The 19,221-nt window shown below is 41.1% G+C and overlaps 1 protein-coding gene across 3 annotated transcripts in view; it reads right to left on the reverse strand.

The window, feature by feature from the left end:
* Positions 1-18,634, reverse strand: part of phactr3a (phosphatase and actin regulator 3a) — a 33,595-nt gene extending 14,961 nt beyond the window's left edge. For 2 of the 3 annotated variants that reach the window (XM_063463622.1, XM_063463623.1), the window contains exon 1: positions 18,333-18,634. In XM_063463622.1, the coding sequence (XP_063319692.1) occupies positions 18,333-18,435 (103 nt within the window). In that variant the 5' untranslated portion in view covers positions 18,436-18,634. The remainder of the gene's footprint in view (positions 1-18,332) is intronic. The other variant, XM_063463621.1, reaches the window with a different exon arrangement.
* Positions 18,635-19,221: the final 587 nt, after the last annotated feature.

The following is a 19,221-nucleotide window of genomic DNA, read 5'->3' on the forward strand; positions in this document are numbered from 1 at the left end:
CTGTGAGTGTGAATGGTTTCTTTCTCTCTGTGTCAGCCCTGCGTCAGATTGGCGATCTTTCCAGGGTGTACCCCGCCTCTCGCCCTATGGTAGCTGGGATATGCTCCACCACCCCTCGCAACCCTGATAAGGAGAAGATGAATGAGAATGGATGGATGGTGTACATTCAATTTATACCAAGTACATTTTCCTTAGGATCGTTTATCTGGATAAATAAACCTTTGATTTTATATATTTCAGTTGCATTTTAAAAAATGCTTCATTTGTATTTTGTACATCTGTATTTTGTCTTGATCGTCCTATAAAGACATGATACTTTAATACTATGTAGACTCTTGTCTGTTTACATTGTGTCTGAGGCTGGTGAACCATGTGCTTGTGTGTTTGTGTTGAGTTCTGCAAGCAAAAAATGATACTGAATGAAACAAACAAACAAACATCTCATTTTTAAAAGATAAAAAAAAAAAACAGTTTTAGAAACAAATTAAAACATATGGTAGCAATCGACACGCTCCATGACTGTAACGATTTATTTATTGTGGTAAATGAGTTGTCCCTATTGACTGTGGTGCTTTGCGCATCCTTCGTAAAGGAAGTTCGTATTTTGAATGAACGGCGGCGGCTATGACTCATGTCTGGGAAAGTGTGGGTCTACAGATTCATGTGCGTGCATTGCTGCTGGCTTGCAGAGCCAAGAAAGCAGAAATATGCTATATGTGCTATGTGTTTAAGAGCTAGATGCGTCATTGTGACAAAAATGAAACGATATCTGCCTTCGCAATGCCGGGAGCGTTGTTCAAACAATCAGCTGAGGAGGAGGCAAGGATTTGTGATAAAGGAGGTTTGGGGGGGAAGAGGGGGGATTTGGAGAGTGGCTCAGGGTGTGATGTGGAGTACAGTGATGGAGGAGGGTGGATACAGCTGACTCTGTTTCAAGCCTCTTTTTTTTTTGCAGCCCTTGCTTCTTTCTTGAAGCACATGGGTAGGGAGAAGAAAGTGAAAAGCAGGCAGTGGTTGGGGGAAGGAAAATAGAAGAGGAGAGGCTAAATATGGAGAATAAGAAGCAAGAGAAGACCAATAAAAAAAGAAAAAGAAGAGAAGGAGGTTAGAAAAACAGTAAAAGAACAAATTTAAAAACTGAACACTGACAGAACAGGGGTCGTAAAAAGGCAATGGTGAGGGACATATGAAAGAAGCAAATTTCTAGTTTGGCATCTTGTCCCTAAAAGTTCCTGGAAACAGGTCAGTTGACCATCCATCTCGGCATATCATCATCACCACTGTCACACATGCAGCGTTGCAAATGTGGCGCCGCACGCAAAATCCAGGTCAAGCTGGAAGGAAATGCACCCAGTCGCTCAGAGAGAGAGAAAAAAAAAGCTTAAGAGAAGGAGAGGGGGAGTAGGAGGGGTATGTCTGCGTTAGGGGGAGTGTGTGTGTGTGTTTGAGGAGAGAGAAGAGAAGGGGAGAGGAGGTGGGGTCAGGCCCGCTGCTGTTGCTATGGCGACCACATCCAGATGCTGCCGCAGCAGTGGGTGCCGGGTGGACGGGGGAGGAGCGAGTCAGGCCGAAGCAGAGGAGAGGAGGAGAGGGAAGAGGGGAGAGGAGCCCCCTATACAGACACCGCCACATCTAAAGCCAGTGGCGGCACCCAGTGCATTGTGGGTAGATGGTGAAGCCACATGGAGGATGAGATGTGTCTGCATTTTGAAAGAGGGAAGGAGATGGAAGGGAGGAGGAGAGAGGGGTGGTGGGGGGTGGGGATTCCAGGGAGAAGAAGAGGCGAAAAGAAGAGATGGGAGGGGGGAGAGGGGGGTCTGTTGCTATACGGAAGAGCTTGCAGTAGAACCCGGCCTCGTCCAATCACAGAGCAGCTATTTATAATGCATATCAAGTAACTGTTCATTTTTCATAGAGGGGGTGGTTATTTAGGGAAAATGACAGGAGTCTGGCGAAAGCGCGAGAATTAGGTGAAAACACATGCGTGCACGTTGAGATTTCCTTTATCCGCTGAATGGGGATGCATCGAAATGTGTGTCAGATAAGCATGAATGGACGACATGCACCGTGTGGGGATGATGCGCGATTTTAATTACTATGCTAATGTAAATAGGATTTATTAAATCCATGTGTCATGCTCATGCAGGGGACCAGTCAGTTCCTTTGCTGTGCGCCTGCCTGCAACTTCAACCCGAGGCTGCACACAGTGTAATTCCAATCATGTGCCGGCATCTCATAAACCTCCTGACCTTAGGAGTACAGGTAAATATAACCTACAAATGGTAGACTCTAAACAGCATCAGTAGAAGTCTGAACTCAGAAATGATTTAGGAGTGGAAAAAGGAAGGCAATATGATAATGTCACTTGGAAAGGAAACTAAAAAACAGCGCTTTAGTGTGCCACTGGGGACTACACCCCACTTAACCAGCTTGTCAGCACATTCTGGAGCAAAAGATATCACCCACCCACCCACACACACACACACACACACACACACACACACACACACACACACACACACACACACGCACACACGTCTCTATGTGTACACACACACACACACACAGACACACATCTATCTATCTATCTATCTATCTATCTATCTATCTATCTATCTATCTATATAGATAGATAGATAGATAGATAGATAGATAGATAGATAGATAGATAGAGTCCCTAGTTGAGAACCAATTATTTTAAAATAGAAAGTCAAAAATTAAAGTGCAACTATAAATAAATCCCAAACATTTAATCTTATGCTCTCACACTGATAACCATGAAGCAAAAGAGCATCAGTGAGCAATAAATACAACTCTGAAGCTTTTTGTGAGCTATTGAATGAAACTGATTCATTCTGGGTAGTAAGATAATATCAATGACATAGTTTCGCCAGTGAGGTTACATGAGGCAAAGCCTTGCTTTGCTAAATACACCCGATCTGCTCACTCAGTGACACTGACACAAATCAAAATAGAAGTGCACTGCACAATTAAGGCAACAGTAACTAAGAATCAAACTGTGCCAATAATAGTTTGCATTATTTCACTGCATTACAGCTAAGACTGCTTATTTTACAGGCAGGTGTTTAAACCTGGAATGCCAATGCTGAAAAGGCCTTGAAGTGACGGAGAAATACGGTTTGTCCATGATGTTACAATTTTAAGTTACAACTCAAACAACAAAATGTGTGTGTCTGATATTTGGGCCACAATGTTGGTCCAGACTACATCAGAATCAGAATTTTTTACCATGTATCCATCAGAAGATAGATACACTGTGCTCATAATTGGATATACGTGATCAGCAACAATAACCAGGTCGGCTGTGACATTTAAATGATGCCCATTTCTGACCCAAAGTATGTCAAGATAATATCCCCGAACCCATTACACAACCACCACTAGCCTGAACCGTTCATACAAGAAAGATAGATCCATGCTTTCATGTTGCTGACAGTAAATGCTGACACTACCATCTGAATGTCGCAGCAGAACTCGAGGCTCATGACACCAGGCAACAAAAGGTATCCGGTAAGGTCTTCTGCTGCTGTAACATATCTGCAGCAGATGTGCCAAGGGTTCAATGTGTTGTGCATTCAGGGATGCTGTTCTGCATACCTTGGTTGTAAGTGGTTATTTTTTGTTATATTTGCCTTCCTATAACCTCAAAGCAGTCTAGCCATTCTCCTCTGACCTCCAACATCAACAAGAAATTTTCACCCCGACAACTGCTGCTCACTAGAATTTTTTTTCCTCTGTAAATACCAGACATGGTTGTGCATGAAAATCCCAGTAGATCAGCAGCTTCTGAAACACTCAGACTAACCTGACTAGAACCAACAACATTCAAAGTTGCTTAAATCAAGTTTCTTCCCCATTTCTGATTCTCAATTATAACTTAAACAGGTTGTCTTGACCATGTCTACATGCATAAATGCTCCTGCCATGTGATTGGCTGTTTAAATACTTGCACTAATGAGAAGCTAAACACGTGTGCTTAAAAAAGTGTCCTTTGAGTGTACAATACAATGATTAAAGGCCCAATACCTGCCCCACCAAATGCTATTCTAATTAGGAAAACTTGATAGTCTGCATTTTAGTATGTTGGCATGTTTATGATTGAAACATTATGACTCTCATTAGTACACTGCTCAAAATACTGTGAACATCTCAGAACCAAATCTTTAGCATTGGTTGTCACCACACAACTATAATATATGTGAGCTTCACTGGCCTTATCACATACATCAAACCTCCCCCTTGGTGTCTGTCATCCCTGCAGACCATACAGAGTCTCATTGTGAACGGACAGTATGCCCTTGAATGGAACACCTCCTTACCACGCCAGCTAACCTCATCGCTTTACCCCCCTGGCTTTACAACTGTGCTGCCATCTGTTTGTAGCCCCTCTGCCTCAGGGGCCCGGCCACAGTCAGGGCACACAGCTATCATCTCGCAGGGAGAGAGTGAGGAGCAGAAGGGCTGAAGCAACATACAATGACCAGAGTGTGAATGAGAGCGAAAGGCTGAGACCAAGAATGGCAGCGGTCAGCTATACTTAAAGAGGAAAAAAGGAAAGAATTATGAACATGTCCAGAAGATGACTCTATTCATGCTTCCCCAGGCATGCCACAGAAGGATTAAAGCCTTATTTCTTAGCTCTCTTTATTCTAAGAAACATATTTTACGTCTACATTGACCCCTGACTCAAAGGAAATGGCACAATGTGCAGATTTACAACATTAGTATCCTCCTGATTGACCTTCAGCAGTACTAAATAATACAGTTAGAAATGATCAAAACAGCATTCTTGTTTTGCCGATAGCTTCAACAGTGAGCACATTTTGCACCCCGACCACCACTAAGGACACAGAGGTCATGTCTTTGTTATCTTCTTTCCACGTTTGCCCTTTTTCATTTTCATACAATACACTTCATTAGAGATGACAGAGTCATCATTTCCGTAATGAAAGCCATATCTAAGAAGCAGCATTCTCATTTTTTTTAAACAATATTTTTATTGCTTTTTGCAACAGCATACAAAGGTTTGTTTTCCCAGTAATATGCTGCAGTAATAGGAACCCTTTCCCCTGCCCTCACCTCCCACCCTCCTCTCTTCCAAAACTACAACAAATTAAAAAACAAAAAACAAAAAAAAAGCCACTCATTTTTACCAACTAATAAATTATTAGCATGTTTATGCTCTACTGATTGATCCATTTTAACCCTGATAAATAAGTTCTGGCCTAAACGTTTAATTAGATAAAAGCGTCAGTCTGACGCATATGTGGCGTACTGTAACTTGTTTGGGAATATAACTTGTGTCTGGGAAAACGGGGTATCGTGGTGTAAGGCTGCAAAGGTCAAGTCTCTAGATCATCAAAGCAATTATAGCCAAAGTGTGAAACACCAGCGTGTGGGCATCAAGCGAGCGAAATGATGTCAGTGAATCCAGGAGCCAATAGAAAATGCCCGAGGCCCTTCTTTATTACCATATGTTAGAGCTGAGAATGGGGACTGGTGGGTGGCTTTGCTTGTAAGCCGTTGCTGCATCATCAACAAGGAACTAAGAGTTTAGTTTATTTTCACTTTCTGATGAAAGGCTGCTCCTCTGTTTTCACTGTTTCTACTTCCATCTGTTTAGATTTACACGAGCGCTATCAGGCGCACAGATGTTAGACCGAGCACAAACGTACTGGCATTTTGGTGCTGATTGCTGTTAGGTTCCCTGTCGCGTCTGATTACCAATGAGTATATGTTAATATCTGTGTGACATTATATTATAAAAAAAAAAGTCTTTAAATAAAGGTGCATTCCCTCAGTGTTAGGACTACTAAGCATAAACTCTGTCATATATCGTCTTTTCATTGTCCCACAGGAACCTTTGTAAAGTGTGAAAACAAAGACTCCTAGTGACATCATCAGGGTTATGTGGGTTCAGCTTGGAGAATCAAAGGTGATGTGTATCAGTGATGCCTAGTTCATTTTAACAGTATCTGAGACTCTGCTGTGTAGCTGAGCATTTCCAATAAAATCAATGCACACAGGGCTGAAAACTTTAGTAAAATATTGTATCACTATAACACGCCTTTGAAACTGTGTCCCATGTTCTGAGAACACAAGCAAATGACACAACATACACTGACAATCATCAAGCTTGCAAGTATTTGTTGTCACTGGAGAGTGAAGTTAGAGAGAATGTAGAAACTGCAACCCCCCCCCCAAAAAACCAGGCTATCTTTGACCAACTGTGAAAACCTCCATGTATCTATCGCATCCACCCAGTGGGCTGAAAATGTCCCTGCTAAAAGTGTGTTTCCTGTTGCCCACACAACAGGGGGAGCCTCAGAAAATTTCATGCCAACCTTCACTCCTACCAAATAAAGGAAGAGAACCCATCCAGGCATGCTTCACATTCATATTTAAGTTTTGGGCCACGTTCCCTATACCGATCCCAAGAAACGTCATTTCAGAAAGCTGTTCAGAAAGCTTCCCTCCAATCACGTAATGGAAGTCTTGGTTCACCCTTTGCACCTTGGGCTGCTCCTACAGTCTGCCACATTAATCTAACAAACTGGGAGATTCATATTGACTCCTTTAGCTCCTTTTATATCTTCATAAGTGCTGCTTGGAAAAGACTTTCCTCTTCACAGGGTGATGATTTAATTATAAAATTAAACTTCCCCTTCCTGCTGAATGCCTCAAATTCTCAGGCAGCCTTGCGTTTAGAAAGACTCGAGTTTAAAAAGGTCTCAGTTTCAGTACAAGTGCTTTACGCAAACTTGAACAATAACTTGAGTAATCGCTTACTCAATGATGTAACACTTTTCGCCACAAATGTTTATGCACAGGTGTGTCAGAGGAGGTGCAGTTAGTTAGCAACTCGAGCAGCAGACACAGGCGGGTGAACTTTATTGCCATTATTTCCACAGATTTGGGCTCTGTTCGTGAAAATGTAATACAAAGCATGTCGAGTGTGTCATTGAGATGGAGAAGGAGAGCCCAAAGTTTTTGTATCTGCACTTGCTACAAGGCTGTTAGCCCGTCTCTGCTGGGCTCTCATTGCTCTGCTGGGAGGAGAGCACAAGCATGAAAGACAATGGGAGGTGCACAGAGGAACAGCACAATTCACCACTGTTAGCACTGTAATTCCCAAACACGTCCCACAGCAAGGATACACCTCGCATTCGGATCCCCTCGTGTGTGTGTGTGGGATGGTTTGGGCTTAAATGGAAAGCAGAACAGGGAACCACAGTATACAATAGTGTGCCCAAAGCAGCAACTTCTCAAGGGAAGCACAAAACCGAATTAAACATAGAACACTTCCTACCATGTTATTGATGGGAAAGCAGGTTTACATCCCATGTCCTGGACTTCATAAAGGGTTTTGCAGGCAAAGGATCAACAGTAGAAAAACAGCATTTTTTTGTGACGACAGATTGTGCAGACACGAGTCAATGCGCTAACTGTCCTGTAGCCTCATTTGCCATGGACATATGGACTACTTAAACAGGCCAGACATTAAATGCATGTTCACATTTTTCATTATTCCAAGAAATAGCCATGTCAACAATCATCTCATGCATATTATGGAAAACTATTCAAGGGCACAAGATTAAATAAATGCATTGCCTTTTGGTTGTGAAGAGAGAGATAAGGGTATGAAATATGCACATTAAAATAATAATTAAACAGCAAGCCTATAACCTTAGCAGATTAAACCTCTACTCCTTTCTTGGTTTTTGAGAAGATTTCATGCGTTGTTTTGTTTTGCAGGCTCACTATATAGAAAGATAGTTTCTAAATTTGCTATAATATAATACAAGAAGAAAAAAGCAACATGGTTGTAGCAGAAAGTAATCAAATCTGCAGTACAGTCTGGTTGGAGAGTTGTATGGGACTGGCAGCATAGGAAAACTGTCAACAAAAGATTTTGTCCAGTTACTGAAACACATTCATTAGTGTGATCACACAAGCTTCACAGCAGTTGCTCTGTGCCACAGGGACGCTGTGGTGGTGTAAAAAAGGCATTACTGTATCTGGTAGCTAAAAAGGTGTGGGCTCAATGACGAATCTGTGTTTATTAAGAAATTGCTAGAAGCCACTCAGTTATCAATAACAGCCAAGTCACCATACTGAGCTGGCCACAGTTCTAATAGTAGTTTTAATGGGATTGGATTTGAGCTTTTGGCTTGCAAACTGTAGATGTATCCGATGATTACATTAAATGGAATTTGTGCCTCAAACTGCACAATGTGCTTTCCTCATTAATGTGTCGCTGCAAAAAGTATATATATAAAATTTTAAAAAGAGGAAAGAAAGAAAAAATGGTAAAAAAAAAAAAAAATGCTGGGCTTCTTTCCCAGCAGATCAAGGGCTCAGTTGAGTCAAAGCATTTGAGATCCAGGACAGACTTATCAGCACACAGAACACGGCTCTGCTCAGTTCAGCAGCCTGCCGCAATGCAAAGACTGGCTCTGTCCATGGTGCTGAAACTCACCCTGGTGTAATACATCAGAGTCAAGTTTGAGATCTCTCGCAATTTGTCTTTTTGCATCATACTGTTTGACAGTTTGAATTCTTAGTCTGAAAATTAGTCACCACTATCCCGTCAAAATCACTAACACTGTAACAAAAGTAGAAAGCCTTGTTTTCAGCTGTCACTCAACAAATGATTTCCATTTTTTTTCTTATTTAATCAGTTGTTTGCCAGAATAAACGCCTGCCAGTTGACTAACCGATTAAACCTTTCTGCGTCATAGATGGAAATGACAGTTTTGCGAGAATCATCAGTGAATAATGACAACAATTATGATCACGCATAAGCGCTAAACTATAAACTGCTCATGCTGGTTTGCGCTGCTGATATTTTCATTCATGATGACGATTGGCTAGGAAATGTGTAACCATGGGCTTTGGAAATTTCTAGAAGGTAGACGTTTAAGGCGTGACATCTACTGTCACTATCAGCTAGATTACATGTCATCGTAGTTACGTCTACATTTAGATGGCTTCCCAATGTGAGGGTGCAGACCTGAGCGGTGTCTGAAGTAGTTAATTTCCACACTCCAAAAAGTTGTCACAGTACGGAATAGAAAAAAGTAAATGTGTTGGATTTTGACTGCGTGACGAGTGTCACTTATATATACGGCTTTGCTGAAAGTCACAGGGTGCAGTTTCTGAACTTCAAACCTTTTCAAGATAACGAAAACTTGAATTTACCTCAATCCCTGACAGATAACCTCAGTATAAATAAATCTGTGAAACCTTGTGTTCACAGGACTCAAAACCGAGTATAAATGGGATCTTCTTTAGCTTTAGCCCAATTTGAAACAAATTATAAAGACTAATCATTGACTTATGAAACTTTCATTTTGTGTTTCATCTGGTATGTTTATGTGTTTGTATTAAAGCCCATCACAGAAACGAGGTAAAGTTCAACATCGTGGTATTAAAAAGTGACAAAGGGAAAAGTGAGTAACCTGTGAACCAAAGTACCAAAGTGGATAAACATACAGTCAGACTCTCTAACCTCCACTCGCTTTTTTAAATACTCACTCACTGTCTGTCTGACAGCACAATGAAATGCTTTAATTCATTTTCTTTTTATGACTGTATTCCTTCTAGTACAGTTATCTGATCTGACTATGCATTTAATTTACCATCTCCTGAGTGGCCCTGGCAGAGAGTGTTCAATAATGCTGTACTGTAAGTGGCTATCAAACAGCCTCAAACCACTTTCCCTCCTCTCTGTGGTGGTTCAATGTCTGTCGCTTTGCCATAACATCATACCTCCATTGTGTTAGGTACACGAGCTTTACCTGTTTTTAGTTTGTCTTTGTACTTCCCTACTCCATCACATGTGCTTAGTTTCTTCCTGCTTTCTGTGCTTCTCTGTCACAGACAAGAGCTTTTTTGTGTTGTTGACGGGGCCCAGGACTCGCCTCTTCTCACTTCACTGATCTCAGACTGAGTCTGGCAAATTTGATAGGGAAGAAAGAAGCTGGGGATATGAACAGGTGTGACGGGTGCAATGCATGACTTTATGTCTGTGTGTGTGTAAGAGGGGGCTCTGATGTGAATGCTGCCAATTCAGTGATGCTGAAACAAGCCAGACAAGACTTTATAGAACAGCTTTCTTTTTTGTGTCATCCAGTGTTACTTAAAAGGGACACCCTAACAATTTAATCACTCACTTCCTGACATGGCTGACAACAGTGTGAGACAGATTTTAAAAGAACAGATCTGACTGATGAGTAGTCCAATAGATCTTCACTTTTACCCTCTATCAGGGGTGACGCATGTCCACGTTACTACTACTGATCATTCCTCAAAGCAGAGAAGTTTCAAGTTCACCACATCAATCAATTATCAATCAATGAGAAAATGTAAACATTTATAAAGCCTTAAACCCGAATTTTGTGTCTTTAATATAAATGTTTTTAGGTTTTCAATGGCTTCTCACACTAAACAATCAACTTTATATTTGCCATTGTGGGCTAAAGGAAGCAACAATGAGAATGATTTTTAGTGTTTTGTTAAATTTTATTCATTTAAAAAAATGATTGAAAAATAGATTAAGATCAGTGATGAGAACCATTAGCCGCAGCCCTGAAGAAAGATGAAACCTAAATTACATTTTTGATTTTCGAGCTTGATAACTGAACATACTGGCAAAGAGTTTCCAGACAAGTGACTGTAACTAGATTTAATAAATTCAGTCAAAAGCTTTTGAAGTCTTTGCAAGTTCATTTTTATGTTTGTCGAAATGAACATTTAACTAAAAGGAACAGTTCAATCAACTAAATTGGCTTAAACATCTGAGGTAATTATCAATGAGGAAAATGATAGAGGAAAAAAAATCTGGCATATCAGCATTCTTGGTTTAACTGCATCACTTTAGGGTCTGTATAGGATCTGTGGAACGCTGTAGAGGTCTTCCAGCCAGAGCCACACAGTCACTGCCTGCGACTGGTCTATTACAGCCTATCCATCATCTCGCTGTGGCCAGTTTGCAATTAGGATAACATCTTGGCTTTCTTTCAATAAAAGCTGCCACCTCCTCCTTTCTTTCTCTCTCCTCCATCTCCTCTCTGCCTCACTAGTTTAGCCTCCTTCTCCTTTTCTCCCCAGCATTTTTTTTCCTTTTTCTGCTTTCTTGCGAAATGTATTTCCACTGCTCCACAGAGTCAATGCCAAAAGGAGTTCTCTCTCTTAGATTTTTTACCCTTCACAACATAGTGAATGCAACTTCCTGAACTCAATTTAACCCCGGCCTTTAGAGGCTTAATAGCTCCATTACATGCTGCCTTTACCCTGGGGTCTCTGACAGGTGTGCGGGGCTTTTCGACTCTTTGTTCTCCAAAGGGTGACTGTCTTTTCTAGCACACACTGTGATTTTTTTTCTTTCCAATTCTGCGCAAACCTGCTACATCTTCTGCAAATGAACGCATACATGGATTTACTTGCCAAAAAAACCACACAGGCGCACGGGTGTCAGCCGTAGCAACACATGGCCCAAACAACAGCCGCACTAACACATGGCTCAAACATTGTCAAATGCCTAATCTGCTCCCGCATCCACAGGGAGCATGCATGATGTAGGACTTCTGCTGCTGTCGTCATTTAATGCGCTCCATTTTCAGGGGGAACAGGGAGACTGTAAAGGCATCTACGGAGAGCAGAGCTCAACAAAGAATCTGCATGCAACATATCTCCTTAGCTCGCCACTCAGCAGTTGTGGATCCTAAATGTGACAGAATTGTTAGCACAGTGTTCATTTTGGTTCCAAATGAAGAAAGGATTTTTTTTTCTTTTACATAAGGCTAACATGACTTTTTTGTGGCTTCATTTGGTTTGAAGGAGAAAAAGCAATGAATTTAGTTGATGACTTGGTATAAGCATGAGATCCCATCATCACTGTTTTTTAACACGAAGAGACTAAATGACTAATAGACTTCTCAGTTTTTTAAGAGGGAGTGTTGAGTGATATGATACCTGGGGATGGGAATTGAGAACCGGTTCTTGGTAGCCATTATGGACATTACTTTTATTTTTATCTTACACATGGACAAGAGCGTGATGGTAAAGTGTAAACTGCATCTAGGACAGAAACAGCTGCATTATGCTGCTAACATAACGTCAGCACTTAGCAAGCACCTGCACAGACAGCATGCTAACACTAAGCTAGCCAAACAGCAAGCTAACACTAAGCTAGCCAAGAACCCAGAGGGCTGATAAAGCTCAGTAAAGGCTGACCCCAGCCCAGCAGCCTGACCCTGAACTTCAACAGGTAACAAACTCATGTTTCAGTAGAATCACTGTGGCAATTGTTTTAAAGTGTCTTTTTGCTGGTTTTCATCTTTGCTTTTTGCTGTCAGCTTTGTGTTCTACTAAGAGAAAGATCATGTGTGTGTCCTTGTTGGGATAGGGATTTGTGTTGAGTTACTTTCTTGAGTAATGACCCCAACACTGATCATAACAAAGAGGGGAAATACCTGCACAAATATCTGACCACACAGCATACATTAATTTGAACAGATGTGATGTCTTTGATATTCTGCTTAGAGAATATGCTGACTCTCAAAGCCGAGCTAATGATATCCCAAAGAGAATCAATAGGTGACTCTGATAACGGAGTCGCAATCGCTAAATTCTTATGAATTCCCATCCTTAATGATACCCAATACTAAATGTTGATGATAGTAATTCATGATAGTAAGAATCATTATTTTAATTTTAAAACTGGTGGAAAACATTTGAATATTTGAAGCCCATGGTTTCTACAGTGACTGTGCTGAGAGCCTGAGAGTTTTCTGTGTTTAAGGCAGCAAAGCTTTTTTTCCCCCCTCCATAGGGATTTATAGTGAAATCTTTGTGAGGGCCACAGGTCTTCGGATTTCTGATGTACAAAGTTTCTTTCAACAGGTGGATGTTGCCACTGTAAGTAAAAAACAGCTCCCGACTTTGATGTTCCCACATCTGATCTTTACTTTATGCTCAGTGCAGTCTGGTTGGAATTTTCCTGTGGTTTTATTTACACAAATTTGATGCCATTAGATCCATGTCAGTTGAATTATTATTTGACAAAGATGGATCTCAAGAACCGCTATCATTCTGTAGATGTTTCTTTGAAAATCTAATTATGTCTCATTCTTTGAATTTCTGTCTGCATGCATTTTTCTCTATGAAGTGACTTGAATCTGGTGATTCTTGTTGATTTCTGAAACAGTCCTCGTACTGTTTATTACCCGTTAGTTTTCATTTTACTCAAGACAAATCCTTCCCTTTTTATCGTTTTTAAAACAAATTGTGGAATGTTAACTTTTCTTTTAGAGCAGCGGGTTTTTTTGTACAGCCAAATGATGCTTGACCCTTTCCCCTGAGCTCGTTTCACTTGTATTTGCCATGTTGCAGTTGCCTATGACTAACTTGTTCTGAAGTAATTTATAGAGAATGAAAAGCCAGTTACGCTCAAGTTCACACAAGTGCCCCTAGCAGAGTAGTTCATCACATTAACAGTGGACATGATCCATTAGGTTTGACAATCAGAAATGTCTGAACATTTTATACACAAAGGATAAGTTAGCCTTCAGGGCGTTCTGCCTGAAAACTTAAGAACTTGGCATGTTAGCATGTTACTGTGACTATCTATATATATATATATATATATATATATGACATGTGGCCACTAACAGGACGTGCACCCCTGGCTCCTGGGTGAAAGTCTGACTCAATATTTGTTGAGATTCATATTTTTCTGAATATGACAAATACCTTCTATGGCAACCAGAAGGCTCCTCTCAACTTGACATTAGATGTACTTTTTCTCTTGGCCTCTGAAGGGACCTCTGTGCATCGTGGAGGGAAGAATGAATAGCTCTCCAGTGGCTACTACTAACAGGTGGCCTTGACTGACTCACAGTCCCTTAAGGCTCACCGTGATGAATGAGTCGTGACTTCAGCGTGAATTACAGCTTTCCTGGCTGAGTTTGATAAAGTTGCAGGTTCTAAACAAAGAGCAAATCTATATACAATATGTTCTCATTGTCCATCCAGATCCCTTGAACTTGTTTATGTCAACCATACGTGTGCATGTAGCTTGATAGATCCTCGGGTTTTACAGTTTTCAACTTGACCGCAGCTAAAAAACAAACAAATAAACAAACAAAATTCAAAAATGAGAGACCAATATTGAGCTGCATGTGCATGATGAAGTTTATGTCCTGTTTAAAGTAAAAGTCTCCACAAAAAACCAACCACATGAATAAAATTCGAGGTTGTGTTTTGCATACTGGCGACCTATCAAAGCACAGATAGCATGGTGTCACGGGCTGAACTGTAACAGAGGGATTGTTTTCTGTTTTCTCACTTGTATCCACTTCACGGTCACCGTCGCTCTCTCTTTTGTTTTAACCACTTAACACGTATGACCCGCAGCAGAATACAACAACTTCACACCCTTTTCTCTGCACTCTTGAGGATGTTGACAATCACTTGGTGGGGAAAAAAATAGACTCACAGGAAGACAGAATGTGTGGCTGTAATGGCATCACATACCGCTGAGCGCCTGCCTCTTAATCTGTCTTAAATGAAAACTGCAATTTCAAACAGTTTAATTTACAGTTAATTACTCGGAATAGAAAATAATTATAAAACTGCCCCAGATACTGGTGGAGTTTTGCTCATCACAAAACCTGTCAACATGGGCAAGCCCAACAACTCGTCCCAACAACTTGATGAACTGCCAGTAGTTTGGATTGATAGCTAGATAGTTACTGTGTGCAGTGTAATTATCTGTTTAGAGCCAGCGCCAGTTGAAGGCCACACCAAATGCTGTGCCACATCCAGCGTTTCTTTATCTCCCTCTTCCACACCATCAAGATACTTGACTGCCTCATTACAGGTGAACGAAAAACATTCTTCAAATGTGCCGCCTGCCAGCATCTGGCATTCTTGCATCTTTAACCCTCTCTTCACCTGAAAACGTCAAAGTTCCTTTTTTTAAATTGAATCAGGGCTGTTTCTTAAGGTAGGGTCATATATATCTCTGTTTGTTATGTAATTACAGTTTCTTTATTCCGCCGCAACTCGCTGAAATCTGAAACTGGGTCTTAAACCGTTGTTATGTAAGGAATTCCTGTGGCACTAATACCTTTTTGTTTACATTATTACTTTCAAACAATGTTGTGTTAATTGCGGGAACATTATATAAGACCTGCTGACTCAGAATTTCCCATATTTGCTCACCAAGCCCTGAATATAAGAGGGATTATGTACGACACAGCACTCGGGTTTGGGGTGAGTCATTGTCATGGCTCAATATCAGCTTCCGCAGGGTTTGACATATCGTCTTGTTCATTAGGCAGGTCCTCGCCTTTTACCTGAATTCTTCAGTTGTTCTTTTTTTGACAGATCTGAGAGGATTATTCTTGTACCAGTAAGACCAGGAGAGAAGGATAAAACAAAACGAGAGAAAAAAAAACAGAGATCAGCAGGTACTTATTGGATAAGTCGTCATGTGAGCGGAGACCAGAAGTGGTCTTGAGCAATGTGGTATATAGCTGCAGGTGGGGAGGGGTTGCAAGTGAAAGTGATTTCACCATGAATTATTACAGTCTTTTGCCAAAGGATGATGTTCAGTGAAGGAGCAGTTGGCCATCTTTATAAAGTGCTGCAACTAATCAATGAAATGTCAAACAAACTGAGAAATTATTTAAAAGATTTAAAACATCTGAATATATTTTTTTATTTTTAGAATTTACTGTGGATATATGACGTGATTTCTTCATGAGGAGGATATTCTTCTTTTCTGTGTTTTGTAACTTTGTGAACTGAATTTAACAGTCTGAAGATAACTACTTTGTCTTCGGGAAACTGTAATGTGCATTGTATTCTTTGTAATAAAAAAGTAATAAAAAAGTGAAACTTAATCAATAATAGAAATAGTCTCTAACTGCAGATTTATGTGCACCATAAATCTGCTTGTGCTGATATTTGTGTGATTCAACTCTTCTCAAACTTCCAGCTTCTGTGCTGTTCATCTCCACTGTTTCTCCAGCTTTGCATCTTTCTACAGGGGAAAAGAATTATTTTGAGGAACGAAGCCATAGGGATAACCCTGCTTGGACAAGCTCCCTGTCCGCAAAGCGTCAAGGTGTCCTCTCCACACCATTACCTTGGTCGACATTCTGCAATGACTAAGTGGAACTTTGAGCGAAAGTGACATTTTATTAGCAGGGGACTCTAAGGGCTCCTTGTCCAAATGAACTGATTAGACGTGTTTATACTGCTGCTCCTGTTCCTGGACTTATGTTCCTGTAACTTTGAATCATTCTTGTAAATCTGGAGCTCAAAGAGGTTGCCTCAAATTAGATAAACTCCCAAAAGAGCAATGCAATGTCACTCTGTGCGCTTTATTAAAAGACAGTAGGATTTGCATTGTTGGACACTTGCAATGTGACCGATCGACTTGCCCTTCTCTGAGAGGGTGAGTCTGTATTGTAGTATTACTGCAGCCTCATTCAAAAAGGAAACACTACTCTGATTTTCTGAGATGGTCAGCTGTAACTGTTGTCTCTATTGACTCTCCTCCCAGTATTGAGTAAGTGTATGAACACATTGTAAGCCTCTGCAGCTGCGAGATCTACTGTATTGGGAGGAGAAAAAAAAGGCAGTCTTTGCCAAAGGATTACTTTGGCAAAGACCAGTGCCCCAGACATTAGTGCAGTGGTCATCCACGCAGAGAAGGAGTGGGCGATGCTGTGTACTTTGGGCCACCAGACACCGATATTGTCCTTGCTGTTACAACTGTATTTACTCCGTCCTTCATGTAGCATGCTCGTGTCTGAACCTGTGATGCAGTTGTGCATATTCCAGGGATGGAGGCTGACGTTCAGCGTTCCCTGACAGCTTTAGCTCTCATCACTGGCCTGGCTGATCCGCCAAACTGCTGCGTTGTTTATTCAGGTGTGTCAAAGACCCAGTGTGACATCATCACATTCACCTATGTGTGAATTAAATCATCCCTGGGAGGGTTGAATTCAGCAAGGCTCCATTATAAACGTGCTATGGCCAGTTGATGAGTGCAGGCAGGTGTGATTTTGGAAATGTGAAAAAGCGAGTCTCGTTAGTGATAAGTTGAAAGGTGAACTACTCTGCTTTTTTTTCCTGAATCATTCACTCAAGCATTCATGTGCGTAAAACTCGCCATGTGTGGGTGTAAGCAATGACTCTTTCTAAACCCACACAGTATGACCATAAATAGTCTCACTTACGTAAAAAAAAAGAAGAAGAAAATAAATCAGTGTATTTTAGGTGAATGCATAGGCTACTAGTCCTTCCAGCACAACAACAACCAAATTCACTTCCAGGAGCTCACCAGAGGAGAGCACAGCATGAGTGCTCCCTGGTGTTCTGTCATTAATGAAAGTTTAATTCATTATCCTCTTCCATAAAGCAGAAAGATGAGTAACATTAGATGACTAACCCACAGAGAAACAAACAAGGACTCCATATTGGAAAGATCACCTGAAGGATCAATAACTGGCCAGTCCGATTGTACCAGTACAAGGCTGTGATGATAAGTTGGGTACATTTCCACCTATAGCCTATATCACGTGGATTGTCGGCTATTGATCACAGCAGTGATCAGTTCGGTATGGGGTGGGGATTCAGTGCTGTCAATACAGGGACAGAGCTCTAGGCATAGGCCTACAATAAGAGAAGCATGTGCTTTTTCTTTCTTTCTTTTTTAATGCAACACGTCAAAACATGAATCCCTCCATGGATCTCTCTTAATAAAAACGCTATAGCAGTGGATCAGACAGGACAACTCATTCGTTAAGCTTGGATCATGGACCACACATGCATGCAGATTTTGTGATGCTAAATAGCCTGGGTTCACTATAAAGGGGCTGGGATAGCGTGGAAGGCAATAGATAGGCAATAGAGTAAAAGTTGCACACGGTAATATCACATTAAACGGCCAACACGCGGATTCCCAAATACTACTTGCATCCATATCAGCCACAAGGGCTACAGGCGTCTTTGTAAGGCGCAAATCTGGTGGGGAATGCAGCCATTCACAGACGCTGAGATGGCATTCGTTTTCAACATGCAGCTCCACGATTCAGCGTTACAGTCATATTCTACATCCAGTGTCGGGAGCATATGCGCTAATTGTGCCTTAGTGTTCTGACATCCCACTAGGCAAACAAGGAGGTCTGCAACGCCAAAGAAGCGGCAACCTTAGAAAAATAAAATACAATAAAATAAAAATAAAAACTCGCATATGGAGCGGATGAATGTAGACAAAATAACGCCTATCTTACCTGTGCCGTGAGCCAACTCGATGCCCGGTTCGGTGAGTATGTTCGGGTCACTTTGAGATCTGCCTCGCTGCAGACAGCCGTCTAGTCCATCCGATGTAGCCATGGGGAGGCAGCGCAGGAATCCTAAATAAAATATTAAAAACCCAACCGGAGGCAGACAAGGTCAGGAGGAAAGCAGCGAGCGAGAGTAGATATAATTCGCTCTGACAACAGCCGCTTTGAGCACCTAACAGGGAGCCATGGCTGAGCCGAAATTCCGTGTGTGTTTGTGTATGTGCGTGTATGTGCGTGTGTGTGTGTGTGCGTGTGTGTGCGTGTGAGTCTGGGCTGTGTGCGCGATGATGTGTGGATGAGGGAGGGGTGATTTGCCCCCGATGATGCCAACGGGTTGATGATGCCCATCCCTGTCCAGCAACGCGACCAAATATTCAACAGAGCACTATGCTTATTCGCACACCGATAACCTAAATTTATGGCCTTTATTAATTGTTAATGTAGCTTTTTTTATGGGTTTTGGCAACACACCAGTAGCACCATTTATTCAGGGTCTATAAGGTTTAATATATTTGCAAGCAGCATTGTTAATGCTGTAAAATGACAGATTAAGATGAGCAGACGTTTGATAGGCTAAATTAATTGAGAATTTTCAGGCCTGTAATTGGTTGATTGGTTACAATTCACAAATTGACATATGACATATTATGTGCATTTACTGTAGTTTACATTTATCTATGGATTCATTTATTGTCTTCACATGGATATAAATATAATTTATCTAATCTACATATAAATTATAATTTGTCATACCGCTTCCATACCGCCTTCACATGTAACTAATAGCTTTTAAAATGTATTATTTTTTTAAATTTCAGAATTTGCTTAAAATAAA

This window comes from Pelmatolapia mariae, linkage group LG20 (genome assembly GCF_036321145.2).
Source record: "Pelmatolapia mariae isolate MD_Pm_ZW linkage group LG20, Pm_UMD_F_2, whole genome shotgun sequence".
Classification (NCBI taxonomy): domain Eukaryota; kingdom Metazoa; phylum Chordata; class Actinopteri; order Cichliformes; family Cichlidae; genus Pelmatolapia; species Pelmatolapia mariae.